This window comes from Ostrea edulis, chromosome 6 (assembly GCF_947568905.1).
Source record: "Ostrea edulis chromosome 6, xbOstEdul1.1, whole genome shotgun sequence".
Classification (NCBI taxonomy): domain Eukaryota; kingdom Metazoa; phylum Mollusca; class Bivalvia; order Ostreida; family Ostreidae; genus Ostrea; species Ostrea edulis.
The window spans coordinates 67,891,970-67,909,454 of NC_079169.1; the positions used below are offsets into that span (position 1 = coordinate 67,891,970).

At 34.4% G+C, this 17,485-nt stretch overlaps 1 protein-coding gene across 1 annotated transcript in view; it reads right to left on the minus strand.

Annotated features, from left to right (window-relative positions):
- Positions 1-17,485, minus strand: part of LOC125648167 (zinc transporter ZIP10-like) — a 38,610-nt gene that overhangs the window by 8,134 nt on the left and 12,991 nt on the right. Inside the window, exons 2-9 of the mRNA XM_056140563.1 lie at positions 15,847-16,199; positions 11,877-12,147; positions 11,015-11,132; positions 3,883-3,987; positions 2,097-2,224; positions 1,830-2,007; positions 1,517-1,695; positions 1,171-1,264 (exon numbers count right to left, since the gene is read on the minus strand). Of these exons, the coding sequence (XP_055996538.1) occupies positions 1,171-1,264; positions 1,517-1,695; positions 1,830-2,007; positions 2,097-2,224; positions 3,883-3,987; positions 11,015-11,132; positions 11,877-12,147; positions 15,847-16,199 (1,426 nt within the window). The remainder of the gene's footprint in view (positions 1-1,170; positions 1,265-1,516; positions 1,696-1,829; positions 2,008-2,096; positions 2,225-3,882; positions 3,988-11,014; positions 11,133-11,876; positions 12,148-15,846; positions 16,200-17,485) is intronic.

Here is a 17,485-nt window from a genome sequence, read left to right on the forward strand (position 1 = left end):
TACGTACTGACAGAATAGAAAAGACATTTGTTTGTGACGTGACTAACGTCAATAAACATATCAAACAAAGCCTCAGGGGTCAACGAACTTTCATTTGAAGGCAGAAAATACGATGGAACAATTAAAGTATTTTGTAAACTTTTAGAACCTAACGTGTTTACTTTGCATTACATAAAAGAAACTAATACATCAAGTTGTTTTGACAAACTAAGTCGATCCATTTAGAAGTCGTTGATTGTGGCCCTAGATTGAACCGCTGAAGATCGCGCGCAACAAAAGCAGCAATCAGGCATGCCACATTGTAGTCCTAATATTACATCATACATGTACCAGCTTATTTTTAAAAGAAGATTAGAGTGCTAGCGCTACATCTATTATTTACTATGCAAATAAAGATTATAAGAAATGTTTATTATTTAATTTCTTAATGATTTAAATTACATAGAATTTATAGATCTTTTAAAGCCTTTATTTTCTGCAAGTAACGTTAGGGAATTTCATAGGTTGGTTCATGATACTATTAGAAAGATAAAATAATTCAATAAATAAATCATTGTTAAGGAGTCGGGTAACGTGTATAGTTGAATTGTAAGTAATGTAATGCAAAGTATTCAATATTTGCTGCATACATGCTTATGACTATTTTTATACAATGAAGGGTGTTTATAAATAAAATACTGTATAAGGTTTCTTCATTGCGAATAAGGATGTACGTATAAGCATGTAATGGGGGGGGGGGTGCACTCTGACAAAAACCATATCCTTATTATTTGATATGAGAAAATATGTACTACATATAGTATGTCAGTGAGTCTGGTGGCCTCTCATCCATCTTCACTGATTGAAACTTTACCCCCTCCCCCATTTTTGTGAAATTAGTGGTAGACTAGGTGAACAATTTTGGTATAAAATATACTTTTTGCAGCAGTAGCATATTCAAATCAAAATAATTTTTGCTTTATATGTAACTAATACCCGGGATTCATACGAGTTGCTTGTATATCTTGCACACTGCCATACGGAGGAGTACTTTTTCCAACAACTCGTAAATTAATAACATCTGATTTTGATTATGAATAAAATTAATAACATCTGATTTTGATTATGAATAAAACAAACTCAAGAATCCTGACCTAATTCATTTTACCCATATTGTGACCTAATTCTCACCAGCTATAGCGGCTAGTCCGTAACCGACATAGGGCTCCATAGTGACCCCATCATGATTGTGTTCATCCTCTGAGTGGACGTGCAATCCAAAAGCCTAAAATGACAATCAACAAAATGAATTCGGAAATGTCAACATTCGATCTTTGTGTTTTATTTATATCACTAAATTTAATATTCCCGACTTCCAGTTGATTACTAGACTCTCTGGATTCAAAAAATCATTTTACCTCACAACTGGACAGACATTTGACCTTTGCCCTGTGAAATAATTTTTTTATCCAATATTTCACTAAATTGATATTGCTATATTTTAGTTCTTTATCGGTTTGGTTTTGTAAATGCTTACTGCTGGAAACAAATGTAGAATAGCATCAGTCATCAGGGTCCCGACCGCCAATCCCAGAAAGACGGCCAACACATAGTCGAAGGTCTTCAGACAGACTGTATTAGCCAGCGGGATGAAAAGTATCGCCGCAATGGAACACAAGCAGACGATAAAGACAGCCAGTGTTCCGTATCCATAGGCTGTAAATACAAGGGAGCAGAAGGTCAGGGATCCACTCAAGTCAACTACATATAGTAGGCTGCGACTAAAAATATACAATGCAATTGTAAACAGTATCGGTGAATGGTGAGCTAAACCCACAGATTAAACATACATTCGTCGTTTCTGATTGCCTTTTTCTTTATATCTTGTGGAACTGGTGCGCATGCTTTTGATACTTGTTGGTATATCAGAGATGGACACAGCTCCAAGAAGTTTTTCTTGGTCAAGTTGTCTGTGTTTCTCGTGGAGTAGATGGCCGTGATCTCATCCGCACTGTAGCATTTACTGGCCTGTAAATACAGAGTCCGTTATGTTGCTTGAAAAGAGATACAGAAAGGTTCTGATAAACAAGCGTGTTGTAAAATATCTGTATACATACAAAGGATGGTGAAGTCGGTAGCGCCCTCTTGCGTCTGCGATGATCATGTCCATCATGGGAGTCTCCCGTTTCTGGCATTGTATTACTAGTTTGTACCAAACCAAGAGTGGTCATCAATTTCTGTAGTTCTGCAGAGATGGGGAAAATGGACATCTCAATTTTTAATTTGGTTAACCACTCTATATAACAAGTTTTCTGAAGACAACAAAGCTCACCTGGCGAGGTAGAATTAGTGGGGGTAAGGTAATATATCATGTTTCAGATTGATAGTGTGTGGGCAGTCATTTGATTCAATCATACCCCTAGCATTTGCTGTTAACAATTAGTGGGTCTGTTGCAAAATAATTCAACCTGATCATTGACCATAAATTTTAAGTTAGAGTTGGCACAAAAAATCTTACGACTAAGATAAAAAAAAATTGTCTCAGTCTGCCATACACTCAATTGAGTGCAATTATGCCCTGAGTAACAATGCCAGTTTTTCTCCTATGCATATACTTAAGGTTTGTTCATTTAGAAATATATAATTGAAGAATTGCAAAAGAATTACAGTGTTTTGAAATTTTCATCTTAATCGTAAGATGTTTTGTGGAAAAAGGCTTTAGTATTATCCAAATCGTGAATGACTGAGCTTTATACAGTTACAGAGTGATGACTCTACTGCAAAAAAAAAATCAGCTTGACCCAATGTATGTCCTACGCATCATCTGGATCATTTAGTGGCTACATGGATCCAGAGCTGCATCAGTCATGCACGTTTGAACCATGTAAAGTAAATAGCTTCTTATAATTGAAACTCTTAAAGAACGTTAACCCCCCAAATCTGTCAGAATATTATCCTAGTATACCTAGCATGACATTGTGAAGCATGAATGGTTATATCCATACCTGATCTATTGATCAATCATCCTTGCAAGTTTGAATCATGTAGGGCTAATAGTTTATTGGAAACAAACAATCCAAAACAAGATGTGTTTGTTAAACACTGAAGACATTGTAGTTGCTTTGAAAATTTCCAAAAACTAGGTCAATGTTCAATGCCAAGGTCACAAGTTTAATAAATCTGATATAGTTGGAAAGGTCCTCTGACTAAGTTGCACATGCTTAATAACTCTTACGATTTCAAAGATAAGGCTTACATTTGAATTTTCTAAAAGTGGGTCAGGAGTCAATAAAAGGTCACCAGGTCAAATATTTAGGTGTCAATGAAAAGGTCTTGTCACAAGGAATACACATAGCAAATATGAAAGGTCTACCTCTTATGGTGTAAAAGATATGACCAAAGTTAAAGTTTTTTGCCACAGACATACGGACGGGCCAAAAATTTGATGCCCCCAAATCTTCGATTCCGGGGTTAAAACTTTTCATTTGCAGTCCATAGATGACGTCATAGGTACGACAATAGCTTTCCGGACATTCATACCCCCAGTGAGCTAAAAATAACGGTCAACAAATGAGAGACAGGATTTGAGATACCGGTATAGAACGTCTCAACATCAAGTACTCTTCTTGAATAATGGGACTTCGCAAACGACATTTACACTGTAGTCTCTTGAGCAAATCCTTCCCTGATACGGAATTAAATATACCCGATCAAGTGTTATGTGAGAATTTACGTTTGCAAAGACATTTGGAGCTACTACCAACCAACATGCCTCAATGGCTACATCAATATGTGCTACGTGTAAATTGCATGCAGACAATACTCCTTTTGTAATGCCGGTAAACAGCCAGATTAGGACAATACTTGCCCGTGTTCTAATGTTTATAGAAATGGTTACTTTACCAGTTTTCATGATTGTGTTGTTGTAGGCGTTCACAAATTGTAGGAGACCATCTTCTATAAAATTCTTTCTTGGCAAAAGGCGGCAGTTGCTGGATATTTTGTCACCTGAAATACGACAAAATGCATTGGGTTTATTCCAATATAAACTTTGATAAATCACAAATACCATCTAGTTCATCTGCAGGCAGAATTTGATTACAAGAGAAATTTTGAAACACTGGTTTTTCTGATTATTCGAGTATTTCTATACATTGAGTAAATGAGTCAACCCGAGATACGATGGTTTCCAAAATATGTGTAAGTGTGATATAATAATGGTTTACTGAACCTGTATACATGTCATACAAAGGTTAACTGAATATGTGTACACATAATACTATGACTAACTGAACCTGTGTACACGTAATACAATGGCTAACTGAACCTGTGTACGCGTAATACTATGACTAACTGAACCTGTGTACACGTAATACAAAGACTAACTAACCAGTGTACACGTAATACAATGGCTAACTGAACTTGTGTACACGTAATACAATGGCTAACTGAACTTGTGTACACGTAACATAATGGCTAACTGAATCTGTGTACACATGGCACGATGGTTTACTGAACCTGTATACCCTACACCCACAAGTCTCAGTTAATGTACCTCCTTACATACCTCAGACTCTTACATCCGAACACCATTTTTCAACGAGCTCGTTCCAACAGAATTTTGATCGAAATGATTAACAAATTAATATATTAATCAATTAGTACTTAAATCTGTCATTACCGTTAAATAACTTTTCTTTAATCGACTGAATCTTAATATCCCCTTGGAAATGCTAATGTCGCATGTATTTAATCCCATTCGAATCGGTACACATTTGTTAAGATTTGACGTAAGAAAGTTTTTTCCTCGATTTTCCAAAAACACGAAAATATTGCTTATAGAGTTGCAAAGACATTAGTTCATTAAACCAGAAGATTATTTTTCAAATCTTTCACGCCTCCAAAACAAATTAGCCATATATTTACTATCGCTTATTTTCTGAAAATTTCCTGGTCTCTGCTGCGTTTCGTTCTCGTTTTGTAACTTCTTTTAAATCTCAATCTGTATTGTTAACTAAACCGCCCTCACCTTGTATGTTGGCGTTCATTTCGTTTTCGAAATATTGATGATCGAGTGTTAAGAGAAGCTGTCAGTAATCATGGAGAATTTTTTGGAAAGTGCCAAAAAAAAAAAATTATTGAAACATTCTATAATTTTATGCAGCGTTATTGATAAAATCATTCAAAACGCATGTGTGAGTCACTTAAACTCAAATAACACAGAGTTATTGATCACTTTGTTGTTACCATGGTAACAAGGACAAAGTCCTTGAAAAAACAGTGAAATATACCTCTTTTAAGTCCAAAATAAATACAATTAAGATAATAAGATGCATATTTTTTTAGTTTAAGGTAAATGGAAAAGGCTTATATAAAATTTTGTTGAAATAAGAAATTTAAATATCTCAGCAAAAAATGGTTTCCATGGCAACCAACATACCTTGCATTGTATACAGTCAAAAATTCAATAAAACAATAGATTTTTTAGCTAACTTTTTTTCAAAAACGCAACACAATCATGCAAGGTCTTTCATATAGAAAGAAATAACAAATGTTAGATTTTTATTCGAAAAAATAAAATCAGTTAAACAACTTTTAGTTTTTTGTTACTGACCTTACCAAAAACACCAATTTTTTTCATGTTCAGCTACATTTTCGAAAATCTATCTAATTACTAGGCTAATGATCTAATTTAGGTCAAGAACATTCGCCTTCTGGGTGCATCAATTACTTTCTAATGACATGCTAAATTCTATTGAACCTTGTAAATGACCTTGTCCTACAATCTCAAGGTCACATACATTAACCAATGACCTTCATATTTAATCAGTTGACCTAAACTGCATTTGGATTTAATTTAAACTTGTATATATCTTTATCTACTAACGAACCTGTGTATTTTTTTTAAAATCACATATTGCTGTGGTTTATATATATTAAAGTTTATATATGATTGCGCCCATGACAAAAGGTCCTTATGGCATATTCAAGAGAACAAAGAAATACCGTCACAAAGATTTGACGTTATGTAGGCCTAGCGCAATACGTAAAGATGCATATATCCCTATGTGCACGCACATGATTCAAAACCACGTGTTTGATTTAGGCTAGTATGCACGCTTTAAACCAAACCAAATAGACAATTTGGAAACAATATACAGGTTTGGATAAAATATTTATAGAATTTATGATATTTAAGAATTTGAATGTTCCGCGTCGGTTTCTTTCGGAAGCGGACCGACAAAAATAAAACATGTAGGCAACAGCAGATATAGCAGCGCAAATCCATGAAGGTTCATCTAAGATTGTGTTTATTTCTTTGAACAATTAATCCTGAATGAATCTGAGGTAAAAAAAAAAAAAAAAAAATTCATAATTTTCAATACAAAAGTTGAATCCACTTTCTAAAAATTCATGATCCGCCTCGGCTGCAATATTTACACTGTCAATACGATGTTAAACAGACGATTTGTGATACATCCCCCAATTTATTAGGTTATACCCTATCATAATTCATTATACATAATTTACAGACCAGTAAAACAGTCATGAAAAACTTGAATATTTTTGGGTTTAGTATATTCTGTATGAAAAATCTGTGCGTCTGGTAATCCTATTTATAAATCCAAGAGAGATAACTCTGAGACAATAACTTAGTTACTGAGGTACCCCAAAGGAAAATGAAAGGTGAAGATAACGAACATCGAACAGTGATCATTCTCCTAAATCCCGTAAGCAATTAAATAGATTAAATAGATAGTTGGTCAAACACGGCCCCCCGGACACTGAATTGATGTGTTAATTTAACCAAATATAAAAAGTTCACTTGCTATTCACATGTTTATTAAACAATTATTACCAGATGCAAACATATCACATTAGGCAGCAGATTTGAAGTCAAATTGTGCAATCTTCGCAGCATGATATCTAGGATTTATATCGTTTTCCGGTTTTATAAATTCATTTGAAGCCGACATTAGGGGTCTTCGGAAGATGAATAAGTTATTAACACATTTACAATCATTGGTCTAAATTAGAGAGTTTCTGACACATATTAGGCCTATAATTTTCCAAGGGGGGGTGGGGGGGGGGGAGGGGGCAGCTGGAGGGGATGTTCGGGATAAAAAGAAATTTAAAAAACGCAGAGGAATTTCGAATAATTATTGACAAGCAATAAAAAACAAAAACAAAAACAAAAAAAACCCAAATGCATGGCTATAAGAATTGAAACCTAAATAGTGTTATCATACCCTAACTTCGAATGCAAAATCTAGGGGGGGGGGGGTAAGTAAAAACAAAGAAAAAATTAACTTATCAAAAATAGGACACCTTCCCCTCCCCACCGCCATCCTGGTTCTACATGCCTGGTTTTAAGAGTATAATTTAGGAAACATTGATTATGATATCGAAAACAAATACTCACTGAAAAGAGAGAAATTGATTTTTTGATACATAGGCTACATGTAAGATGTTGGAATAAGTAGGCCTCAAGTATTTCTATATCGAAATCTCTATGAAGTGTATTGTTTTATTACATTTAAAATATGGATGTGGTCTAAAGTACATGAATTACAGAATTTGTAATTGGAAAACGTGTGTGCTATACCCATAGCGTATATTTGATATAGGGATGGGATATTTGTTAGAGGATCTACCAACAAAATACCCCCCCCCTCCCCCTTCTCATCAGAACAACAATCCACATCGTTACATATACAATATTTTGAAATATGAATTGCATTATAATAGAAATTACATTGACCATTTGATAGAAGATAAATTATTTCAGTGAGAATGAAATACTTTCAATACACAAAAAGTGCGTCACAATGCATGTTGAGTATGACACAATATGAGGTGAAAGTGTGACGTCAGTATTGATACTGATTGAGTGTAGAAAATGATTTAGATATTCTTTGGTTTTTTTAAAGAGAAACAAGTGTTCTACACTAGACATACTTGGAATCTTATTTACCGGTGTTTACTATTAATTTACTAGATCTATCTGTCATTGGGACATTTTGTATGAATTTGGAATGATTAAATGGATTCTAACTCTACTATTAACTAACAAATCAAATTTAATTTACAGAAAAATAGGCTAATCTCTACACCACCTTTCAAGTTTCCTGTTAAATGAATTCCTTACTGACCATCCAGAATTTGTTATGTTGTCTGCAAAGTGATATTCATTCATTTCTTCTTTTAATTCTAGAGAGTTCACATCAAGGGGGTAATAATTGTGTAAAATAGTAGGCCCTAGTGTAGAGTTTTGAGAGGTTTTACAAAAAAGGGTAAATTGTTTAACTGTTTTTATTTACTATATTGGTAGTATAAATAACTGTCTTAAAAACGGCATGTAGAATTAATGTCAGCCCTGCTGCGTGTCAGAGAAAATAGTGTCTGAAAAGAAGTCATAAATGCTCTTTTTTACCTTAATTTATGACTTATTTTTAAGAATAAGCAAGAAAATACACATTTTTTCAATCAAAAGTACAATAATCCAAGTGCTTTCTTGAATTTCTATTCACTGTACATTGCTGGGAAATTGTTTTATTAGAAATATTTGTGAAATGATTAAAAACTCAACATCTCATGATTTAACTGTGGGTACGGTCCGTTGCCATGGAAACACGATGCATGGTTCCAATATTTTTCACTTTTTTAACATTGATTATCACCATACACAAAAGTGTGAGAGTTTCATTCAGATTTGTGATTTTTGCACTTTCCACTTTTTTAAAGAAAATTCTCAATGGTTACTGACAGCTTCTCTTAACTATTTCTGTCACATGTGTGACCTGAGTTAGATTAAGATGGAAGAGACGAAATATGAATTAGTGGACCTAAAAATGGAAGTGGAATAAATCGGAAGTTTCATAAGGCAAACTATTTTTAGGGAAGTAGTTTTGGCGGCAAGAAAATGTACGATGTGTGTTAGAGATTATGCAGTAATACAAAAATGAATGCATTTGTATAAATGAAAAATAAATGAAAAACCGGCAATACGAACATAAAAAGTCATGTTTGTTTTACGTCCCGTCGATAATTTTTCACTCGTATTGATAGGTCACCAGCTCTAGGTGAAATATCACAATTTAGACCTATGCTTAGGGCTCAGGGCACTTATTCACAAAATATCTTACGACTAAGATGAAAAAAAGAATTCTGTCTGATAATGAAACACTGATCGCAAGGTCATAAGTATGTATTAAACTTTTATAAACCATGTATGTACTTTACATATTAATTAAGAAAGTCTACAAGAAATGTAAAATAAGGAAATTACAGTGTTTGTAAATTTTGATCTTAGTCGTAAGATATTTTGTGAATAGGTGCCCAGGACCGTAGCGGTGGGGGTTCTTCTACAGCATTTTATGCGGGGCGCCAAATGGGACTTTTGTGATTTCGTACTCAAAATCCAATTTTGTGTGGACAAAAATGACTTTTGTTCAACAAAATGAGTTCAAGTTAACAAAATTGATAACAAATCACAAAAATGAATTTTGTGATAACAAATTATCTTTCAGTGTACAAAAGTCACTTTTGTCATGACAAAATTCATTTTTGTACACAACAGTCATTTTTGTCATGACAGAATTCATTTTTGTCACCTTTACTTGTAAGCTGCTCACCGATTGGTTGATCGAGCAACTCTCATAACCTTTCTATATTTAAATTAATGTCTTCGTCAGGCATGTCACTTGTTAAGGCCATCATGGCATTTAGTACCCGGTACTATCATCACCTGTACTGCAATGAGAGTCCCTCTTACAAAATGATGAGAATTTTCATTTGCATATCTATATTTGAATTATGTAAACTAATTTGCATACAAAATTAACCTCTGTTAGACAAAATTGATTTTTGTGATACAAAATTAAATTTTGTGTTAAATTTTCATTTTTGTCTAACAAAACTGAATTCTGTCCACACAAAAATGGATTTTGAGTACAAAGACTCGAAATCAACATTTCATGTGTACGAATTCAATTTGTCTCACAAAATTGACCTTTGTCATCTAATTTGCAAATTAGATAACAAAAGTCAATTTAGTATGCAAATAAGTTTATATTTACATACCTGACTGACAAAAATAAATTTTGCCATGACAAAAATGAATTTTGTCTACAAAATTGAGTTTTGTCCAAACAAAAATGATTTTCGTCCTCTGAAAGATAAGTTTTTATAACAAAATTTATTTTTGTCATTACGAAAATGAAGTTATCTTACAAAAAGTATGCAATGGCGGATTTATAGGGGGGTACAGCCCCCCCCCCCTAAAATTTTCAAATTTAAGGCAAATCGCGGTATCTTGTTTCGGAAATGTACTAAACGATAAAAGAAGCAGTAATTTCTTCCACTCCCGGGAAATAGATGACAAAATCCTTTGATTTCTTGAATTGCTTTATTGGGAGAACTTAATTTTTTCCAAAAACCCCTTAAAATTTGGGTAATCTTATTAATTTCACCTTATTAAAATGATAGAAAATAGTACAAATGACTTAATAGGAGAAATATTTCAAGCCCCATAAAATCTGTAAAATCCAGGAGCTTCGCCCCCTGGACCCCCACCAGGGCTTCGCCCTGGACCCACTGCCTCATAAAATGGCGCCCCCTGTAACCACAATTGCTGGATCCGCCCCTGGTATGAATAACATATTTTTGTAAGACAAAAATGATTTTGTTATGACAGAATTCAATTTTGTGTACACAAAATAGATTTTGATTACAAAAACATCAAGTCCCAATCGGCGCCCCGTATTTTAAAGGACACGTGATTCTGAACGTCCAGTGTTCGGCGACGGAACAATCACTACCTATATTTACACGGCACGAGCGGTGCTCAAACTCACGACCTCACGTAGAAAGTAGAGGTCGTAGAAAGTAATGAAAATAAAAGCAAAAAGTATACGTTCATGATAACATAAAAACTGAAGCAAGTTGGAGTAGATAATCTACTGTATACGCGTGATACATTGGGTTAATGAACCTGTGCAAATCTGACACGAATCACTTCCTGCACTGTGCGTACCTGACAGCAGATGGTAGAGAAGCAGCTGAGATAGTCCCTCCAAATCGTGCTCATCACCAAACATGTCTTCCAAAGGATCTTTGTACATTTCATCATACAGACGCCCCGCACTCAAACACTGAAAAATACTTTCAAAGTTTAAGTAAACATTTGTCAGTCGTGCATATATGGAAAGGGGTGCTTTCTCCCAGGACCCGATGAAGACTTTCCTTCATACCACGTCTTATTTGCTTATCCCGAAAATAGATAGACACCCAATGGAATATCATTTTTAAGGGAGCTATTGGGATACCATCTTAGGGAGCTATTGGGATACCATTTTTAGGCAGCTATTGGGATACCAAGTTGAGGCAGCTATTGGGATACCATTTTTAGGGAGTTATTGGGATACCATTTTTAGGGAGCTATTGGGATACCATTTTTAGGGAGCTATTGGGATACCATTTTTAGGGAGCTATTGGGATACCATTTTTAGGGAGCTATTGGGATACCATTTTTAAGGAGTTATTGGGATACCATTTTTAGGGAGCTATTAGGATACCATTTTTAGGGAGCTATTGGGATACCATTTTTTGGGAGCTACATGTATTGGGATGCCATTTTTAGGGAGTTATTGGGATACCATTTTTAGGGAGCAATTGGGATACCATTTTTAGGAAGCTATTGGGATACCATTTTTAGGGAGCTATTGGGATACCAGATTTAGGGAGTTATTGGGACATCATTTTTAGGGAGCTAATGGGATTCCATTTTTAGGGAACTACTGGGATACCATTTTTAACCTTTATCAAGGTACCATTGGAATACCATTTAAACCTGTTAGGAACCCTTTATTTTTTAATGGAAAATGATGTACATTTACCTTGACCTGATGAATTTTGATGTTATGGTCATCGTCGTCATGTTCGTGACTGTCGTCCGTCTCTTCCGAATGGTCATGACCATCATCATCCGCGTGTTGGTTCGTGGTGGAAGGCGCCGTCACGTGATCATCATCCTGATCGTGGTCATGATCATTAGTGGTGGAAGGCGCTGTCACGTGATCATCATCATGGTCGTGGTCATGATCATTAGTGGTGGAAGGCGCTGTCACGTGATCATCATCATGACCGTGATCATGATCATTAGTGTGGCTACAATAAAATATCGCTAATCAATTTCATTGCATCGAATATTATGGCTTCTATTAAAGTAAAATATCGGTTAAAAGCGTGTAAAGTCCGAAGAAGAACAATTCTAAAAGGAGTAAATATAGTAAGTATAGGGCACAGACAGTTTTTTCCCCAGTTTCGATGATTCTGCAGCAATTTCTAATAATAAAACCAAAGAGCTGATTATCTCTTGACAACATGGCATCATTCAAAGAATGTCACTCGCAATCATATTCTTTTCTAATCTACAACCTTATTAGCTGGTGCTCCTTTTATTAAGTCTTCAACATTGTGTATATGACCTTGACCTCCACTGATTTAAAAGTCCTGTCGTTTTTCGTATCGCCACCTACTAACTCGGAAGCAAGTAAGAAACTGAAAATGTCTAAAACATTGCTTTATTTGAGTACTGACTACAATTGATAATAACCGTACACCCAAAGATTTTGTTGATTCGCTGTGGAATACTGAGTAGGCCCAGTTCACTTTATGTGTCATTGGCCTGGTCGGTAATGCATAATTTGCGGTGGCTCAAGTTTTGTAGATTTCGTATGTATCCCATACCTAATGAATTCAAAGCCTCAATGTATTACACAATTCAATATACAGAATTACAGAAACTATTTCCTCAAATCATATCCCAGCAAAACTGTTAAAATTTGGCAATCCATGAAAATTTGCCACAACGAATATGCCAGTTTCGAGATACGTCCCAGTTATTTCCCTTTGGATAACTCTCGTTCATAGTAAGATGCGAAACAATTTGTTTACATGCATGCGGGAGTGGGGCAAAAATTCATCACTGTATAAGTGAATGTGCTCAGTACGTTTCTCATACGAAGTTTTATCACCCAATTTGACTGATACACAAACTAAGTAAGTGATGAGTATTAAGAAAGTAATTAAAATACATGGATTTCTTATTGTACCATAGTTTGGCGTGCTTTCTTTTGTTAAAAGTGTGGGTTATCTGTACATAGCCCACACTTTTCTTCAAACCCCGCCCAAATTCTCGAAAAAAAAAAATCACTGTCCACTGTATGAAGTTCCTCCAGATCAAATTGCACATATCAAACACGGCTAACTGACTCAGACTAAGTTCTCCAAATACATTATAGATATTCGCACTGAATCTCACTTAAACCTTGATACAAAATGATATCGTCAATTGTCTCATCCCAAAGACTTTCTATTTCCATATCCTCCTCAAGTCGAGAAACACGTGTACGTAGACATACGGATATCATTTATAAAGAGTTTTATAAAAGACCCAGTCACGTGATAAGAACGCGTTTGAGAGATAAACTTGTTTAGCGGACAGAGTGAATCAGATATGGTTTCGCGTCTTACAATTCTTAATTTTTTTTCCTCTCTTATGTTTCATCCTTTTTAAAAAAAAATCTATTGTATATACATGTACATGTAAATGTTTTTCCAGCCAATTTAGTCAAAATATGTATTAGAACGGAGGATATCAAATAGGATTTTCAAAAGAGTAACCACCATCGTCAATTGAATATATTGCTAAATTTTTAAACAGAAAAATGCACGAATATGGGTTCTTAGAATTTTATTTGAATTTTTCAACTCTTTAAAGCCAATACCGGTACTAAAATTCGGAGAATGCGTAAATGTTAAATAAAAATTTCAAAACCAACAGTCCAAACATTTATATGCACTTTTTGTAACATAGTTTGGCGTGCTTTCTTTTGTTAAAAGTGTGGGTTATCTGTACATAACCAACAATATTATATTGGGTAACTACTACAAAAACGGCTTTTTAAAAACAATTAATGAACATACATTTTTCGGTGATAGAAAGTCACTATGATCGAAATATATGGTGTACAAAGTGTAATGTAAAGACATAACAATTGGCACCATATTGTAAACAGGCGACCGCGCTTCCGAACGTTATGTCGTTGGTCGTACGTATCATATTCAGGATATTACTTGCAAATATGACATTGTTTTATGTTTCCACTGTAAAACATTTCTTTCAATAGTATTCTGTATTTCCTACATTTACATATTGAAAGATAAGTCGCTTTAAATACATGTTATCGTCTTCCTCACTGACTGTAGGTCCACTCTGTCCCACTAAGCATTCAAATTTCCCCTAAATGCACCTCTTACACAGGAAAGACTGGCATATTCAAGTGATATTACAGTATAAAGTTATCACCAGCACAATAAATCACTTCTATAGCTATGTTCAACCTATCCTTTATCGTGGTGTCTCCCAATCTAACCCTGCCTTCGCTATACACACATTGGGAGAGATACATATTAAGCCATTGTCAGTGTCTTGTGACATACAACAGAAAATATTTCACCAATAAAATTCTTTCACAAATTCCAATATGATTTATTGCAACGTTAGTCTTTGCTTGTTCCAAAATACTATTTTCGGAAATTTCCAAATGAAAAGTTCGACTGCCTAAAATGCCCTGAGTTGTTACTCTCTTCCTTGGAAGACGGTACATAGAGTTGAAGTAATTGCATTTTTCCACACTTCCGTGGTAAAATTACTCTTTTCTTTTAGGACAATGTTTCATTTCCTCACATTCTAATTACAATTATTCATCTTTTCCATCAAACTTTATACATCGGTACATGTACGCTATGATAATATAATATGATATTACAGTATGTTTAGGTTTATATCCATGTTCTATTACAGTATGTTTAGGTTTATATCCATGTTCTATTACAGTATGTTTAGGTTTATATCCATGTTCTATTACAGTATGTTTAGGTTTATATCCATGTTCTATTACAGTATGTTTAGGTTTATATCCATGTTCTATTACAGTATGTTTAGGTTTATATCCATGTTCTATTACAGTATGTTTAGGTTTATATCCATGTTCTATTACAGTATGTTTAGGTTTATATCCATGTTCTATTACAGTATGTTTAGGTTTATATCCATGTTCATTTCTAACAGTTGAACTACTTGTGCAGGAATTACTTCTATGAAAATATTAGCAGCAATTCAAACTTGTTTGCTTTCTTTTCTTACTAGTCTAAATTTTTTTTATATTTTATCAAACACACTGAAAGTCTCCTTTTCTGTGGTTTGATAGACTTTAATCAGTGTTAATAAGGGGAGCAATACTTTTTTACTAATACAAATAATTTCATATTCAAGGTCATATTTTGTGAAGAAAATCTTATACAATGGGACTCAGGATACTGCTTTTGTGAGGATACCCATTTAAGTACTGTCACATTTCAATAATGAAAACAAAGAGATCATTCAAGTGCACTCTTAAAGTTGTTGCTTAAGACGGTAAGCTTTTTAGAACAGTTATGCTGGTTTTGCATACCGATTCTTCACTGGCTCAAAGTGATATCCTTTAGTTATATAAATACTGCAGGGTATGTTTACATTGTTTGGGTGTTACATGACCGTAGCTGTACGCACATAATATTTGATTTTTAAGACGTCACAGTCAACCTCTGCTGAGCATATTGTTATGTCGCGACCAAATTACTGTTTACCTTTAAAGCGATTGGATTTTTGTTGCAACAAAAACATTAACATCAAATAAGGAAAACATGGGCATGCATGCATGTTGTTTATGTGATCTGAAGGACAAAACATCCCTAATGTCATATCGTCCATATATGTACACTGTAATTAGATATTTCAGAAAAATATAATTCTAAACATACTCAGATGTCGTCATATGATCATCGTGGTCATCGTGATGTTCCTCTGAATGATCGTCATGGTGTTCTTCATCATCAGACTCGTAAACATCATTAAGATCCTCAAGGGCTTCTTGTAGCGTCTTTTCTGTCAATGAATTATAAGACAGTTGCCCTCTAGAGAAAAATTTGGTAATCTCGTCGCTGTAAAATTTCTTGGAAGACGTGGCATTGATGGTGACTGCCTGCATACAGTGGTTCTTGGCTGTAGTGGTGTAATACAACAAAAGAATGGAAAGATCTCCGAAATGAGATTCCAATAAATGGTTTGTCTCCCCGAGGCCAAGGAAGCTGAAGACGTCATTTCCGGACAAACACTACAATACAGGAAAGGACTTTTATTTTTTCATTTCACTTTAACCCTGTGATTTTCATTATATTGCCCTAGATGGTTTGAAGTGAAATAATGGATTTAGTTTATCAATATGATTTCATCGAAAAATTGTAAAATATATATTATATAAACAAATATTTCAATACATTGCTAATTTTCAAAATTGTGTAAATTTTATTCTTATTTCAGTAATTTCACTTTACCCCCTTACACTAGTTACACGTATCATTCATTCTTCGTTAGTTTGAATAGATAATTAAACATCTTTAAATAACCAAGCATATTAAGTTTTCGTTCCCAAGCAACCGAGGTTACATGCTGCACGGTGCAGGTATAAGTATTTCATGACCCCCCCCCCCTCTCCCATGTTTGTCGTATTGCCTTTTCTTCATTTCTCTGTTGAATTCACCATCGTTCCGTTGTACTCAAAATTCAAACGAGTAAGTTTTGGTGTAATGAATGCTGTGTGTCTAGCTTTTCTTTTTATAAAAAGTATTTTGTCAATTTTTCTAGTCAATTTGTAAATTCATTAAAAACTTCAATTCCTTTATAATTGCATAATTATAGTTTGTTCATCGTCATTTAATGTCAATCTTAATTCTCATTTGGTAGTAGTTTCAATTCGTTTACAAGCTTGAGATGGCTGTGGAAAATACATATATACCATTGGTCGATTTAGACGAGAGGCCCCCAGGCTTTATTGGTCAGGTGGTTATTAGTTAGAAGTATCACTAACGCCAAGGGCCGCGGAATTTTGTTCTGCATATCTAAACTAAATTCTAATATTCAGCAACAGTATAAAACAAATTGTGTTCATAAAGCTTAAATTACCTCGAAAGTGCCTATACTGATCGAAGGCTTTACATAATATAATATACATGACATGACAAATTTGGACCTCTCCTAAAGTCAAAACTCAAGGTTGCAAAATCCATAATGTTGGTACGTCCTTTTCTGCTTTTCCTAACTATACAAATAGTTTTTATACCGTAATAGCAAATATAAAGAAGTCTTTCAAATGATTAAGACAATAATCAATATTATAATTTTGACTCCACCCTGGAACCAAAACCGTTTCTCCCTGGGATCAATCATGAAATTTACAATGTTGGTAAAGGTCGACCTACTCCTTCTAAATATCTATATAGTTTTAATTTAGTATTAATAGCATTAAAGAAGATATCATTTAAATGTTTTCCACATATATACTATAAAATACTAAGTTTTGGCCCCATCCTGGGATCAGAACTTCTACCCCAGGGATAATAA